Source organism: Gopherus flavomarginatus, chromosome 19 (genome assembly GCF_025201925.1).
Source record: "Gopherus flavomarginatus isolate rGopFla2 chromosome 19, rGopFla2.mat.asm, whole genome shotgun sequence".
NCBI lineage: Eukaryota > Metazoa > Chordata > Testudines > Testudinidae > Gopherus > Gopherus flavomarginatus.
Window position 1 is genome coordinate 19,705,873 of NC_066635.1, and position 17,804 is coordinate 19,723,676.

Sequence of the window (17,804 nt, forward strand, 5' to 3'; positions counted from 1 at the left end):
GGTCAGGAAGTTAAAAATATCAGTGCCGCAGCCCTATAAACAGAGATTCTGTTTTATATGCATCACCATTCTTCCTTCCTGTCCTTTTAAAAAGCAACCAGTTTGAAGAGTAGTTTCCCCCTCCCCACCTGCCCAACCATTTATCATTATGAAAGAAAGTAGACCAGTTAGAAGCAGGAAAAACGTCCACTGAGATTTCTGTACAGTATCACTAAAGAGGACCAGATTTACATTTTACAGTTAAAACAAAGCACATGATCGTTACAAAAACCTTTGGGTGAGTTGTAGTTTTTCTACATTTCTCCCGCTGTAATTTGAAGGGGGGGAGAAATTAACTATTTCCATAGACATTTCCTAAGCATTTTAAGAATCAGAAGCAATCAGTGAAAGCAGGGTACATAATGGTATGTGTTTGTTTAAAAAAAAAAGGAGGGGGCAAACCCTAGTTATCCTGTATCCGTACATATTATCCCAGAGTTTCTGTAAAGTGGAACCAATGTGTTGCCACTGCTCAGGAAAGGGGACAGAATTCCCAACCCCTGCACAGAGGATCCATATACCACAGATCTGTGCTCTGGAGTATTTAGGGGACAGGAAGGTGAGGATAACTGGTCATTCTCCCCAGCTGTGGAGTGGAGACACAGGAGTCATAGACTTTAAGGTCAGAAGGGACCATTATGATCATCTAGTCCGACCTCCTGCACAACACAGGCCACAAAATCTCACCCACCCACTTTTGTAATAAACCCCTAACCTATGCCTGAGCTATAAGTCCTCAAATCATGGTTTAAAGACTTCAAAGTGCAGAGAATCCTCCAGCAAGTGATCTGTGCCCCACGCTGCAAAGAAAGGCAAAAACTCCCCAGGGCCTCTGCCAATCTGCCCCAGAGGAAAATTCCTTCCCGACGCCAAATATGGCAATCAGCTAAACCCTGAGCATGTGGGCAAGACTCACCAGCCAGACACCCAGGAAAGAATTCTCTGTAATAACTCAGACCCTACCCCATCTAACATCCCATCACAGCCCATTGGGCATATTTACCGTTAATAGTCAAAAATCAATTGCCAGAATTAGGCTATATCATCATACCCTCCCCTCCATAAACTTATCAAGTTTAGTTTTGAAGCCAGATATGTCTTTTGCCCCCACTGCTCCTCTTGGAAGACTGTTCCAGAACTTCACTCCTCTGATGGTTAGAAACCTTCGTCTAATTTCAAATCTAAACTTTCTGATGGCCAGATTATATCCATTTGTTCTTGTGTCCACACTGGTACTGAGCTGAAATAATTCCTTTCCCTCCCTGGTATTTATCCCTCTGATATATTTATAGAGAGCAATCCTATCTCCCCTCAGCCTTCTTTTGGTTAGGTTAAACAAGTCAACCTCTTTGAGTCTCCTTTCATAAAACAGGTTTTCCATTCCTCGGATCATCCTAGTAGCCCTTCTCTGTACCTGTTCCAGATTGAATTCATCCTTCTTAAATATGGGAGACCAGAACTGAACACAGTATTCCAGATGAAGTCTCACCAGTGCCTTTTATAACAGTACTATCACCTCCTTATCTCTAAGGGAAATACCTCGCCTGATGCATCCCAAGACCATATTAGCTTTTTTCACGGCCATATCACATTGGCGACTCATAGTTATCCTGTGATCAACCAAGACTCCAAGGTCCTTCTCCTCCTCTGCTACTTCCAACTGACGAGTCCCCATCTTATAACAAAAATTCTTGTTATTAATCCCTAAATGCATGACCTTGCACTTTTCACTATTTAATTTCATCCTATTACTATTACTTCAGTTTACAAGGTCATCCAGATCTTCCTGTAAGATATCCCGCTCCTCCTCTGTGTTAGCAATACCTCCCAGCTTTGTGTCATCCGCAAACTTTATTAGCACATTCCCACTTTTTGTGCCAAGGTCAGTAATAAAAAGATTAAATAAGATTGGTCCCAAAACCGATCCCTGAGGAACTCCACTAGTAACCTCCTTCCAGCCTGACAGTTCACCTTTCAGTATGACCCGTTGTAGTCTCCCCTTTAACCAGTTCCTTATCCACCTTTCAATTTTCATATTGATCCCCATCTTTTCCAATTTAGCTAATAATTCCCCATGTGGAACCACATCAAATGCCTTACTGAAATCAAGGTAAATTAGATCCACTGCATTTCCTTTGTCTAAAAAATCTGTTACCTTCTCAAAGAAGGAGATCAGGTTGGTTTGGCATGATCTACCTTTTGTAAAACCATGTTGCATTTTGTCCCAATTACCATTGACCTCAATGTCTTTAACTACTTTCTCCTTCAAAATTTTTTCGAAGACCTCGCATACTACAGATGTATGTATGCTGCTGTAGTGTGGCCCTGGAGTGGCTCTGCAATCTGGGAAACAGAGGAAGATTTTCTCCCTCCTCTTTGCTCCTGGGGAGCTATCCTAAGCATGGCCAGTTGTATAGGTTGTGGAGTAGGGCTAGGATTTGACTTAAATCTGTTTATAAAAAACAGAGATGTCTGGCACATACAACAAATGGTAAGGAATGTTTAATGAACAGGGAATAGCGTACTGTCTCCTTAAGTGGGAAAAATTTGAATTTTCTGCAGCTCCACATAGTAGAGAGGAAGCTGGAAGTTTGTGAAATAAAGACTCTAGAGATGACTTCCAGCATAAGTGCTATGCAGTACATGAATAGCCTGGAGTCCAAAGATTCCATGTGGGATGAGTGCCCGTTTAAGAGTGTAGTTATCCTACATATCGTATCCCATCCCTCTGTGGTCCTATGTAGACTAGGATTTAAAGGTGTGATGTTGGCCCAATACATCTGGTCCAGCATAGACAAGACCCACGGACTTTTTAACATGTCCTAAACTGACTGAGTTAAAGCCTGTGGGGAGCTATCTTTAAATCATAGTTTAGACCAGGTCTGTAAGGAAACAAGTAAATCTGTACCTGTTTGTGTGCATCTGACCTGGGGTTTCAGAGAGAGCGAGTGGCATGATCCAGCAGTCTAAGCAGAAGACTGGGATTCAGGAGCTTCTGAGCACTGACCCAACAGGGATCCCTTCTGTGGCCTTCAGGAAGTCATTTAGGGTCTGCCTTATGTTCCTCATCTGTGAAACGGAAACCACACCGTCATGCCTGCTTCATAGAGGTGAATGAGGATTGTTTGAAGACAAAAAGTGATATCAGCACCACTGGCAGGAGAGTCATCTGTTTAAAACAAAATCAAGGGGAAAAGACAGTTAAAGAAAAATATAGGCAATTAATTAGGAGGGAAATGACATGGAACAAACTAGAATGGAAAGGAAAAAACTTGTCAAGCATCAAATGGAACTATGCACAGTAAGTAAAGTGAAAAGCGTGTGCATAAGTCTTTGCAGGATCAGGGACCTAGTTTGCTCTGTTGTGTTCACACATTGCAAGGGTCTTCAAGCAGTGAGTGGTGTTATAAACCCCATTCTATATGAGACAATACCTACTGTGGGCCCAACATTGACAGTTCTAGGCTGCCCTCCAAACTTCCTTCTTTTAACCCTTTTAATCATTGCTATTGGGTCATTTAAAAGCACAAGTCTCTGAAAATGAGAAGTAACTGTAATCCTAGTTGAAAACACAACTTTCCTCCTGGTCTCTTTTGTTACCTCATTAGCCAATTCTCAGTTGCTATTTTAAAGATACAGAGCCAAACCCTAGTCCCATTAAGTTAATGACAAAACTCCAACTGGTTTCAATGGGAACAGGACTAGGTCCACAATGTCTCTTTCCTGTAAGACTAATATTATAGTTGTCTCATTCTGCTATAAAATGGTGGGCATATGTTCCATTTTAGGGTTACATCATCCCTACTTCTGCCTTTTGCTTCAGTCTGAGATTCCTTTTGTTTTGAAATGTTGCCTTGTATTGTTTTTTCCATAGTAAAAGAGTTGGAGTTCATGTCTTGTTCAGTTTCCTTATTGACAGATGCTGGAATTGCAGAACTCCAATTAATCAAGATTTTTACTAATAAACTCTAGCCGAATTGCATGTCAATGGGCAGAGTTCTATAAGTGAGATTTAGATAATCATCTGGATTATAGAAAAAAGGTTTTTGTTGTCCTATGACTATGTCCATCTGTGATTGAACCTTTTGCTGTGCCTGGCCTAATTAATAGCTAATGCCAGCCAGTCGTACTATCATTGATACTCATGTATCAAAGATATTTTCAATAAATGTTTAGAAGTGCAGGCTAAGATATACTAAAAAATAAATGAGATTTTGGGAGATGTTCCTTAATTTATTCTCTTGTTCAGATGCCTTGGTAATGTTTAATTGCTATAAAACAGCTGTAGCCCTCTTGCCTTTCTACCAAAATATAACCTTATGTCTTATTTGCTAGTCCAACCCTGGTACTAGCAAGGTGGTACCATGGCATATCATTTTACAAACAAAGATATTTCACTTCCACATGTTTCATTTAGTAAGCAGCATATTTAATTATATCAGAAAGGTGATGGCAAGGATGGGCCATTCTGACTGACTACAGCTGAGCTACAGCAGGGACAAATTTGGCTCAAGACATAAAAACACAAGTTTAGTAATTAAAAAGAAATGGTTGGGCTTCTTTTTTATAGTATTCAGTCATGTTGCCTTCAGAATACATATGCCTGGTCAGTAAAATCCAGCAATAAAGGTTTAAAGTGTTGAACATTTCATACGCAGAAAAACCAGTGGTGTTTAATTACAAGTGTAAATGCTGCCATGCATTTCTTACCTGGAGAAGGAACCCATTCTCTTTAGAGAAGCTTATTTATTCAAGACATGCTGAGTATTTGCCTGCTGGCTGTAACTTCTAATACCAGTAATTGTGCTGCTTCTTTTGTCATCTAAACAGTTGAATATTGTTAATTTTTGTTTTAAATTCCTTGTTTGGGTCACAGCGTTTGTGTGTTTTCCTTGTAGTGCTGGTTTTGAATGTTATGAGAGCTTCAGTCCTGATAGATTCCTTTTTAAATTTAGGTTTCAGAGTAGCAGCCGTGTTAGTCTGTATCCGCAAAAAGAACAGGAGTCCTTGTGGCACCTTAGAAATGTGTTAGTCTCTAAGGTGCCACAAGTACTCCTGTTCTTTTTTTTAAATTCACTCACTCTCCTTTTCTGAAATGAAGGTTTGCTGTTTCTTCTACAGGCTCTGGGCCTCTCACTCTCCCAACTCTTTGGGCTTCACCAGCATGTTGCCAGATGCCAACTTTCAAACATATTTTGAAACCCAAATTTAGATTGGTGCATTTCTCTTCCTATAAGTCTTTCTGGCTCCCCTGGAAAAGCTTCAGTCTTATACAAGGCCCAAGAGACAGCCAGATTCATGCTATGTGAATTTATTCACAACATTCAAGGGAATACCCTGACTGATTCCAAGACACAAGCCCCAGCACACACAGCAGCAGCAACATTTTGGAAAGAACAGCATAATCTAAAAATCTTTATTTTTTAAAATTTGCACAAAATTCTGTCTAAACAGTGCCTTTTTGGAGAAAGTGAACCATCATTATTCATTAATCTCTATTGAGTTTGAGCTCTCACTTATGTAGAGCTTTTGCTAACTTATAAGGATGAGATTCAACCTTTCTGTAGGAAACATGCTTTTTACAGGTGGGGGGAAAAAAATCCTACACAATTCGGTGATGTTGAGACATGATTTAGAATCATCACCTGCCGTATCATTCTCATCCTTATGCCTGAATCCTCAGTTTTTGATTAAGTCAATTTCCTGAGTGCACGTGAAAGCCTGTGGCTGTAGCCTGGAACAATCCTACCTCAGTGCTTCTCTTATGTTGTTGATCCTTTAATTTCCTCCAGCCGACTCCTGCAGGGGACTAGTTCTATGTTTTATGCTCGCCTTTTGGACTAATCATTTACAACAGACTGAGAAAAAACTGCCCTGTACATACTGCGACTGCTTTGAATAGAAGGAGTACTAATTGGGATGTATTCCTAGCCAAATGGCAACACTTTAACAGGAAGTTCATTGGACCCTAAAAATTCTGCCCAAATCTTTACAACCAGAGCAATTATTGATAAACTTAGAATGGTATTCAAAAATTAAGGTTTCCACCTATGAAATTCTTCCGTACTGCAATTTTTCACACCTTTAAAACAAGTGTGCTAGCAGCAGAGCCATATAAGATGTGATTAATAAAAGACACTGCAACTTAAAGACCAAGTTTCATCTTCTATTTTGACTGGTAACAAAATTACATACGGACTCTGATCACCTGACCCAACTCTGTATGTTAAATATGAGAGCATCTGAACGTAATATGGCTCTTGGTTATTAAAAAAGTAGGAAGCACACTTAACTGGAAGTTTAAAACATTTATTTTTTTGCTGATTATTGAATACTGACAAACACAAAATGAGAATTATAATGTGAAAGTTATGTTCATTAATTTCCTCAAGGTTCTTACAGCTAATATGTGGGAAAATGGACACAAGAACTGCAAGGTTACTCCATAACAAAAATGTTTATGCAACACAACATTTGTGATAAAAGCTGATAAAAAGTATGAAATTCAAAGTGAAATCTGATAATCCAAGACTCCTTCCTTAAATCACTTTGTATTACCTTCTTCTACAACCTTAACATACTTAAATGTGCTTTTTGGGTTTCAACTTTCTTATTACTATTATTTATAAAAATACTTATTTGGAGGCAATAAACAAAATACAGCTTTACAAAATAATCTTGCATCATAGTCATTATCTAAACAAATATTTTGGTCATTTTACATATTGAAAAATTTAAAGATTATGGATTCATTATTTTCCAGATCTTTTTCTTTTTAAATAGTGGGGTTATATTTACAACAATAGCTATGGCACGAATTGGAAGTTACTTTCATATTTGCAAGCATTAATAGTTGCTGAAAATTGCTCCTAAGAAATGTTGTTATACTGAATGGATGAATTTGTACAAATGAATGATCTATTTTTCACAGCAGCTATGTTTGCAGACTATTGTTAAAACTTAGAATCAATGTTTGTACATTACTTTGAGGGAAAGTAAAGTCATACTACGCTTTCTAGAACAGAAATGGGTTCTGTTCTTATTCCAGGCTGCATCTGCTAGACTGGAGATTATCCTTACGCATTCACTGGGAGTGAAAGCTAGTGATTTAACTGTTTCACATATTCATGATAAAAATCTGATATTCAATTAATGTTTTTTTTGGGCATAATAAACCAAACGGTAGAGGGAGATAGTCTAAAATGATCATTTACATGAATGATTATGAACAGTGGAAACAGAACCAAAAATCTCAAGAAGCAGACGATTTACACACTAATTCCTTCCTTATACAATCAGACTTAGACTGGTCTGATTTCAGCAGGAAAATCTTTGCACAGAGATCAATGCTAGTCTCAGGTATAAGATCCTAATTATTTGAAAGGCATTTATTTTCATAGCTTTTTTTGTGTGTGTGTCCAAGTCGATGGCATTTTAATGCCTTACTAAATGGTTGTTTTACAGCAATCCATCTGTTCAGTCTCTGTGCCCACGCCTGTACATTGTGGTGCAGGATTTTACTTTTCATGCTAACCGAAAATATTTTCCAAATTCCCAATAAAAGTTTGATATTTCCTATGACAAATAGCTTGGTTGTTTTTTTTTTTTAAACATACTCTAAAATGGCATTGATATGTATCTGTCATTTCTACTATATCCATTTATGGTACATTTGCAAAAAGGACAGAAGGTTTGTTTTTATTAAAAGGACATTTTTAGGCAGTTTGGGCCAAATATGGGATTTTTTTTAAAAAACATAAACAGATGTTAATGTTTTCATAATTTTTGTTTTAAAAAAAGAATTTAAACATTTTGCATTGTGGGGATTTAAATATTCCCTTGAAATGTTTGGAGTCCAAACACTGCAGTGCTGGGGCTGCAAATTCATGAAAACCAGAAAAAGTGAAGCCAACTTGAAACTGACTAGAAACAACTGAAATTGAGGAGGCTGCTTTCCATCTTATACTCTGAAGGGCAGATAAGTAAACAAACAGCCAGAAAATGAAAAGGAAATCAAAATTTTAAAACATTCTTTACCTGCATTTCTAACCCCTCCAGCTAATAACAGTTAAAGATTTCTGTTTAAATACGGGGTGGAATCCTGGCTTTATTGATGTCAAGGGTGTAACTTCCATTGATTTCAATAGGGCCAGGACTACACCCATGATTTTTACCCTGATAATTCTTTCCAATCATTTTACATGTGTACAAAGATAGTGCTGCTTCTGCAACTGCACTGAAAAATACTTCTGAGCGGACATTAAAGAATAAAACCCTTTACTTATCTGTCTTAATAGTCCCGGTAACTGTGTGGCATACATTTTTCAAGATAGCTTCTACTCCAAAGAGCCTGTTTTCAGTTCTTGAGAGATCTGTAGCAGTAAGCAATAACGAACAGATGATGGAAGGAGCCAAACCTACAAAAGAAAGTATAGTAAAATTACTGCACTTAGGGGGAAAAAAAAACTTGCCTTTGTACATAAATGGCTCTATTCATTAATAGAAGTTTTTACAAGTGTGGTAATTTCAAATAGTCAAAAAAGTGTGAAATACACTTAAAATGAGTAAAATGGGTGGGTTTTCCTGTGGGTTAAATGTGTCATGCAGTAAAGTTCTCCACACGCCTCCTCCTAACTGTCAATCATAGACCTCATCCTGTACCTTTACTTCACTCCTATTGAAGTAAATAAGAGTTCAGAGTGCTCAGCATTTTGGACTCATAGTCAGTAAGTCCCTAGTCCCTGCAAAGATTAATACATTCCTAAATTTTAAGGGGTCCAGAAGAGATCAGCTAAGGTCTGGTTTACACTGGGAACTTACACTGGCATAGCTATGTCTCTCTGGGACGTCCAAACCTCTGAGAGATGTGCATATCCCAAGCTAACCCCGGGTGCAGACAGAACTAGGTTGATGGAAGAATTCCCCCTCTCAGAGAATTGGATTAACTACAATCCCGTCGCTGTAGTGAGTGTCTGCAGTGAAGCACTGCAGCTGTGCCACTGTAGTGTTTTAAGTGTAGACATACCTAAGTTCGGCCCTTCTGCATAATGTTGGCCGTAGAATTTTACCAAAAATTCCGATATCAGACCCATAAGGTGTTAGGCAGACTCACATGCTTGCACAAGTCCTATTGAATTTAACACTTGAGAATCCCACTGTAGCACAGAGGCCCTTGAGGAGTAGTTGCCCTACTGACTGTCTGGGCAGGCACACTGAAGGTGAACAAGGGGGTAGGGAATTATTCCGAGAGTTCATACCTATCATGGGAACCCAAAACAATGAATCGGAGAGAGAATTACTTGTCCAAAAAGTCTCAGAACCCACAGGTACCAATTTTGTACCACTCACCATTCTGAATTCTCTCTAGGTACCCATATGGTTCCTATCAAGGAGTATCCAAGCATCTCTCATGACAACAGTAATAACATCCTAAACACCTCCGTGAGGTAGGGAAGTATTATCTTCAGTTTACAGATGGAGAACTGAGGCAGAATGAGATTCACTTGACCAAGGTCACAGAGGGAGTCTCTGCAAGTAATTGGAACTGAATCCAGATTTCCCAAGTCCCAGTCCAGTCTCAATTATATGACTGTCTTTCCTAGCTACCTTGCATATTTTATTCTGCCACTTCATTGTCTTTTATTAATTTCACTTTTTTCCTTTTAAAACAATATTGAAGTTAACAATTAACAGGCAAATGCACTTTGGGATGACTGTATTAAAGACACCAAATGTCAGGCACAATTACTTTTCACCTGAATCTCTGAATTATCGGCAATGCACACACCTGTGGTGGAATGGTGTTTCAGGTTCAAAGGCAGTATTGCATCATTTCCCCTCTGGTGGCAGTTGTTTTTAAAAGGACTGTTTCTCTGTTTACAGCACTGTTATGGTTAATACGATAATTATGTCAGCAGTTTATATCCTGCAAAATCTGCTTTATATTTTATGTATGAAATATTGAGTCTAAGCAGACACAAATAAATGCTGCTGGATACTGGCACTGGAAATAAGAGTGCTTGTCACCACAACCCAGATAGACATTTCTCCTGTATCTATGATCTCATGGTTTTGCCGTGGATGTTAAGATGGCATCGGAAATTTAGCATGATGATTCTACTGGCTGGTCAAGTAGGAAGATGCAAGAAACATTTTGGAAAACACGGGTTTATGTTTTAAATTTGATATCTTTAAAAGCTGGCTCCTTGTTTGCAATAGGCAACAAGCAAAACCTGAGATTTTCAGAGCATTTTCCCCAGCTACTGTGGTACATTATCAAAATCAAGTAAAAGAAATGTAAAGTATCTGCTAAGCTTCAGTTGCTTCGGCTCTCCAGCAAGTGGTTAGTCAGTCAGGCACTTAGCTCATGGGTGCAAGGCCAAATGGCCCTCTTTTTTGCATACATTTCATCCCCTTAGTATTGAATTAATTCTTCACCAAGACAACTACTACAATTGCGTGTGCTGAACATCCTGATCAATCTGAGCTACCGGAAGTTCTAGTATGCACACACTGGCTGTTTTTCTAAATGAAATAACGTATACATTTGAAATATTCCACACCACACTTCACATGGATTCTTGCCCTACAATAGACTAAGGATCTTAAAAAAACTGTCTTTAAAGAAGAAGAAAAAGCAGCAGCATTTTTTAGATACTGCTGTTAAAAAGGCATCTAGATGGTTTGAGTTAATATTGTGTTAGAAACAGGTAACAAGTTGTATGCCAAAATTCAGTCCTAGGTCCATTTTTATGGCTTCAGCTGTAAACCCATGAAATTAGGGGTTTATAATGGAAATTTTGACACTATTTTAAGCATCAATACCGCTCGTAGTGGCAAATGAGTTTTTGACAGCTGTGGCACTCACTTGTATCAGCTGGATTACATGGACAAATGTCTTTTGATGGTGGGGTCCCTTTCTTATCCCACACTGTTCCAGCTCACTGGTCCTGCAGCAGTTTGATGCAGCCATCCAATTGAGTTTCTTTTGGAGCTTGCTAATACTAACTCCTGGTTAGCTAGAATGAAGGGCTTGAAAGCAACACAAGGCACCAACTGGGGTTCACCATACTGTCTCTCTTGCAACGCTCCCAGCCCAGAGCACAGATTCATGTCATCCCAGTGGGCAGCTCAGCCTATGGAACAATTTTTTTCCTTCACTCACAGGAAGATGGGGTGTTTCTTCAGTATTTCTTTCTTAGTAGCTGAGCAAGTGCGAAGTGCTCACAGCCTTGAACTCAAACTTGGAAACCTTCCTTGAAATCATCTTGACACTAAAGGTGTGGGCCAGCTCAAATACTGCTTTCTCAAAGAAACATACAAGGAAACCATCCTTGTTATCTACTAATATTAATTTAGAGGCATAGCATCATTGTCATTTCTTATATCCCTATAGAAATCTTATTCAAAAATAAGAGGGCATAAATCTACAAAATCCCTTTAGAGGTTAAATGGTAAGTGGTAACCATTCATCTGCATATCTCACTGGACTGACAAGTAGATCCTTAAATAAGTTCATGATTAAGTGAATACCTCACTAATCTTAACCATATCAATCTGAGGACCCTTATAAAGCTGAACACAATAGGCTGCTATCACAGAGGATAAGACATGTTTCAGGCAAGAATGCACTCACTACATAGAGAGATATTTTATTAATAATAAAAACAAGAACTTGCATTAATCTAAAAGGGATTTACAACTTTGAAGCCTCTCACACACATGGTTCACTTCACTCATCAAGGAAATGGAACCATCTCTGGGGTGGAACACAGCAGCTATTTACCAGGGCATCACAACAGTTTAGCTTTGGAAGTACAGAAGAATGCTGTATCACAGATAGTGAGAATTACATGAATTGGCCAGGACAAAATAATTAAAACAATAAAATAAAATGAGGGATGTTAAGTGCCATGTGACTTCTAATGAACACAAATTGGCAGGATGTCCATTTTCCATCTCACCCAAAAGACATCTGGCAGTACATTGTCCCCTACAGCCATGGTAGAACATAGGTTCCATGATGACTCAGAGGAAAGAATGCCACCTATTGAATCAACAATACCACATCAGTGTGTTGGAGATTTCCCCTCCAAAAAATTATCAGGCCAAACTTCATTAGCTTATGAAGTCTGATGGGGCGTCAGCACAAAGTGGTTTAGTTCCAGAGTAGATCTACAGAAGATTTAAGATGCATGCATTAGGAAGACAGTCTGGAAAAACATAACAGCCTAGAAAAGAATAGTCGTGAACATCTACCAGCAAAGGCACAAAGGTTACCTGCCTGCCACTATCGTTTTTATGTTGGAAAAAATAAACGGTGTTGCACTCACCTTTGAAAGAAAAATTAATTGTCCCTAGGCAAGTGGGTGAAAATTATTGAGCACCAAACGGACATTTCTATAAACACATCCAAAATTATGTACTTATAATTGTGAGAAGAGTCTGATGGGCAGATTTAATGTGCCATCACCAGAGCATCTGCCACATATCTGTATATCTCTGGAGTTAAAAAGGCAGAAGACAATTTTTTTGTTAACATGTCAAAGATATGGCAAAGAGGGAGGGTTACAACAGTGACTGTCTAGCTAATCCACAGGGATCACTTCTATGCCTTATCTGTCTGCATCTGCACACATTAGGACTGGTGTTTCCAAAGGGGCAAATATGGGAGTTAGGCACCCAACTCCCACTGATTTTCACTGATCTAACGGCCCCTGTGAAAATCTCGGCCTTGATTTGTAGTCAATGTTGTGGAAGAAAAATAGTGTAGCAGCAAGGCAAATGATCGCTAGTAACATGAGTGAATTGTATGGGTGTAGAGGATAACCACCAGGGTTTCAAGTATTATTTATATGGTACTGAAAATGTGCTAGGCACTTTGCAGACAAATGAAAGAACATAGTTCTTGTCCAAATGTATTTAAAATCTGAACAGATGAGAAATAGATAAAAGATTGCAGACTGTTTTTTCCAAGTAGCAAGTTAATCTATTCTGTTGCAAAGATAAGCTTCCTCTCTTCTTAACGTGCAGAATAATTACAGGCACAATTAGATTAGCTACAACAGCAGATTACAGTGCAGCAGGTTAATTTTATGCAAAATGTACAGTGAATAAAGACAGGAACAGAGGCAATAAAGTTCTAGAAGACTTTAAAATATATGTCTGCAGAGGAAGTCAAATAACCATGTCTATTAATTAAGATCCATATCTAGACTTCCAAGACCTTCTTCTATTGACACTTCTCACTTAGCACGATTAAGTTAGTGTGTGGAAGGCTGTGCTGATGGAGAGAAGGCACAGCCTGGAGCACATTAGTTGGCTGTACTTTAAGAGCACTGAACATTTTAAAGATGCATGTAAAGTATGAGGATATTAATAATAAATTTACATACTTCATATGATAATTGCTAAGGGACCAGGGTTCATTTACAAGGCCAGCCATCAGATGGTAAGGTCCACATTTAAGATGCCTAAAAAATCATGATACTGTGTCACCGGCTAGGCCACCTGTGATTACTCTGAACATTGGGAATACCACAAACATACCCTTTGCTACTGTAACCTACCCTCTATCCTATCAGCATTTGACTATTTAACCACCTGTTTCATATGGTCATAAACCTAGACTGTGAGCTCTCCGGGTTATGGATTACCTTTGGTTTACTCTTTTGTATAGCAGCTGGCACTATTGGGCCCTGATCTCTGGATAGGGCATCTAGATTCTACTGTAACAGAAATAAATAAAGAGTAATAGTAGCTTGATCATTGCTTCAACATATAATTTGCTGTTACTAATGTTCCTCCTTCTGCTTATTTTACTAACGTTTCACCTACAGGTCTCCAAAGTCCTAGAGATGGTTCTTCGCCTTGTGCCCAGCTGTGATTTCAATCATGGCCTTAGTGAGGTCAATACATATGTTTATTTCCCCCTCTTGATTTGCATACAATGAGGGGCAAATTGTAGGTGCTCAGCACATTTTCAGGATCAGATACCTGGTATGTAAGAGTTTCACAAGCATTCCAAGTGCTTGAACTAGTACTGGAAATACCCAAACTCTCTAGGGTAAAAGGACCTTTAGACCCATGCCATTAGATGAGGGTGAGTGTTTTTTGAGACTATCAGAGAAACAAGAAATCTGTAAAATGGTGAACAGGATACTTCCAGTTCCCTGACAACATCCCATTCACAGAAAGGAGCTGTCAAGAAACCACTGGAAATACAGAGTTTAGATAGAGGAACAATGAAGTTGCCATTTTTTACCTACTGAAGCCTCACGTGTCATTCTAGAAAATGAGGGAACAGCAAGAAATCTGCTGCGAAAAGTGAATTTGGAGCCTGTCTGAAGAAACCAGCCTGTGAAATACAAGTAAATCAAATGAGTTCAGTCTTGACTGTTAATTAAGAACTTATATGTTACCAATCCTTGAGATAAGATACAGTTATAGGGCAAGTATAGGGCAGTGCCCAGCAAACGATGATGAGTATTGGCCAAATTGCTCCAGAATGTGTTTACATGTGGTCTCAAGATACGTTATCGTCAGTTCTCAAATCGGTGCTGAGAGACTGACATTATATAAGTTAATAGTTATTTTCATATAGATTTTAAGTCCAGAAGGGACCGAGAGATCATCTAGTCAGATCTCCTGTACCTCATAGGCCACCCACCCCATCCAGCACCAGCACACTAAACCCAACAAGCAAAACTGGACCAAAGTATTGCGGCTCACAGGAAACTAGCCTATGATGTGCCACAGGCAGAGAATAAGAGGGACCAAGGTGCACCAATGCCCAGAGTCCCTGCAATGGGACGGAGTTTCATGTCTGTCGAAAAAAAGAGATGGGAGGTGGAGGATTCTGCGTTCTTAGTATTTTAGAATTTGCCCTTCCTCCTGTTAGAAAGAGACTGGGTTTAAGTAGCCCTCTTCCACCTAAATTATTTCAGATTTCAGAGATCCACAGAGCAAAAATTCTCTTCCTCCACTGCAGACCCTTTATCCATAGTATGGGTCCCTAGTGCATATTCTGCCATGTCCAGTCATTGCAGTGGGAATTCTGGGTGCTCAAGGGATGCATGATCAAAGATTTAAAGAAAGATCTGAAACTTTTACCATTGAGAAGGATGACTTAAAAAATTCTCGAAGCTAAATTAACCATGCCTTCTTTAAATTGGCTTACAAGATAAAATCCTGCCATACCCACTTGCAACCCAATGGCCTCATAGAGCCTAAAAGGGAAAAAAGTTGGTGGATTTCCATTACAGTGTGAGATGCAGGACGTGACAAGTTCAACATTCAATGCAAAAGATGCGTGCCAAGGGGACCCCATTTTGCCACTGCAGAGGGAGAATTTGGGGTCATGGCCAGTGGCCCATATGAATACAACATTCAAACACCTTGAGTAAAGTGAAGTACAGTGGTTGTAGAAGCTAATGTAGCCCTCAGAGGGTCCCACACATTTGAAGACAGAACTTGGCTAACAACATTGAATTAGGTTCCTAATCAGGATTATTTTACTTGCAAAGAAACTCAATATAATTAATCCACATCGCAAAACACTATAATAAGGAAGTATTTACATACTAATGATTTCTATATAAGGAAATCTGACCAAGTCAAGAGCAGAACTAAACATTGCACACCAATTTCCTCTAACAGTCAATGTAAAGGTAATGTACCATATATTTAGAATTTGTGTCATCAAAACTTACAGCAGGAATATTACAACCTTTATGAGGAAAAGATACACTTGGAAGCCAGTCTGGGTTAGTGGGTTACAGCAAGGAGGAAGTCAGGAGAGCTGACTTCTATTTCCAAGTTTGCCACTGACCTACTGTATGTCTTTGGATAAGTCACAGTCTCTCTCAGTTTCCCCACCTGTAAAACATCAATTATTGTTGCTTCTCTTTGGAGTGTATCCCCTATGCTATATACATATAAAGTGTTGTTACGCATAAAACCCCAATTTGGTTCAATGTCTAGGCAACATGTCTTACACCATTAAAGTTCTGAAAATACAGCCTTTCAAGTTTGCTTCAAGCTGCTCTATAAAAATGCCATCATGTGGTTACATTTTTAGTGGGTCTAAATGATTTACGGACCAATTTACTAGTATAAACTGCCAGCACTACAAATCTCATCTGGGATCAGAGAGTCAAGCTGGGTTCCTTCTTAGTAGTACATCCTCCCATCTGAAAGAGTCTGTGGCTCAAATTCTACTAATTCAAATTCTACTGCTACCCCTGTGCAAGTCCAGTGAGTTCCACAGTGCTGCACAGGTGCGGCAGAGGGCAGAATTTAGCTATGCAACTGGATTTTAATTAGCAGTTCTGTTGGCAAGGCACAAGCCAGAAAAATATTCTGCTCTCTATGCTCACAGTGCTAGCAGAAGTGTATTTAAAAAATCCTTAATTTTGTCACTGAGTCAGCTGACATGACTGAGTCTGTGCTAGGAGCAGAAATGTTAAGTGAGACACTAACAATTTTACATCGTCTCTTTTCAGAGTAGAACTATACTTAAAAATGTAAAAAAGTCAGCAAAAGTAACATGAAGGCCAAATCTGACATATTTGATGGCATCTCTCCCCCTCCCCCTCCCCTCCCACTGCTGTATAGCACTTGACATCAGATGGTAAACTCTTTGAGGCAGGGGTCTTATCTGGGATTTTCCCTCCCTTTATACAGCAGCCTGGATCTAGCTGGGGGAGAATTCCTATGGTGCAGGAACTGATTAAAAGTCCCCTTTGCAAGCTATGCTATAGGGGGCATGATGGGACCCTGGAGTGAGCAGAGACATAGTAGATGGTTCTACAGAAATTTTGGGTGATACAGGGCTTCCTAAGTTTAGCCAGGGACCCTTTTGTCCTCTGCAACAGCCCAGAATCAGGAGGATGCTAAGGCGACTTAAAGCCACCTTCACTCCCAAATCCCCTTGCGATGAGAGTTATGTGCTGCACCTCTTAGAAACATCACAAAACCTCTTGCCTAGTCTTCTTGTGTGTTTGTTTGGCACCCAGCACACCGGGAACCCACTCGATTGGGGTTTCCCCAACACCATGGCAATATAAACATTCAATATTCGTATTTTTATTATGAACAGGCAGGAGTGAAATTACTAAATGGCTTCTGCTGAAAGGGTAGCATTTGCAGTATCCCCTTAATCTAACTTTCACCTCTTCCCCTTTTACAGAATAACTCCTCTTCACTGAAGACAAGTATGGTGAAATAAGTATACAACCAGAAAAGAAAGACATTTACAACGCCTGGCTAATAAAAATCAGAATAAAGTTGGGGTTTGGTCAGTCTGATTTTACTCATATTTTAGGGTAATTTAGACTCATGGCTACCAATGAAAAGATCTGTATACACACACACACACACACACACAAATGCACACCATGCCATTTCATATTACCATGCACTCCATTTAGATGTGAAAAAATAAACACCTTCTACACTTCTGACAAACTCCATTCTCTGAAAATGTTACCATGACTTGAGTGTTTCACTCTACTAGTTAAATGTCACAAAATTTTGTCCTGTATCAATTCTAACACTGCATTACACGTCATTGTTTTCTAATAAAACTTATATGATCCTGAAACGTTATGGGGATAGCTGCATTTATTCACATCAGAGATCTGGGGTATAACATTAAAATGTTAAGAACAGGAACTATTGCACGTTTGCAATAGTGATTCTTCAAATCCAAATCTTAGACTTTTTAAAGCTCATTATACCCAAAATGTCAAAAGGTCCCAGTCCAT

At 39.1% G+C, this 17,804-nt stretch overlaps 1 protein-coding gene across 1 annotated transcript in view; it reads right to left on the minus strand.

Moving 5' to 3' along the window:
* Positions 1–8,323: 8,323 nt before the first annotated feature.
* Positions 8,324–17,804, minus strand: part of BRIP1 (BRCA1 interacting helicase 1) — a 196,402-nt gene continuing 186,921 nt past the window's right edge. Inside the window, exon 24 of the mRNA XM_050928766.1 lies at positions 8,324–8,456. Within this exon, the coding sequence (XP_050784723.1) occupies positions 8,376–8,456 (81 nt within the window). The 3' untranslated portion in view covers positions 8,324–8,375. The remainder of the gene's footprint in view (positions 8,457–17,804) is intronic.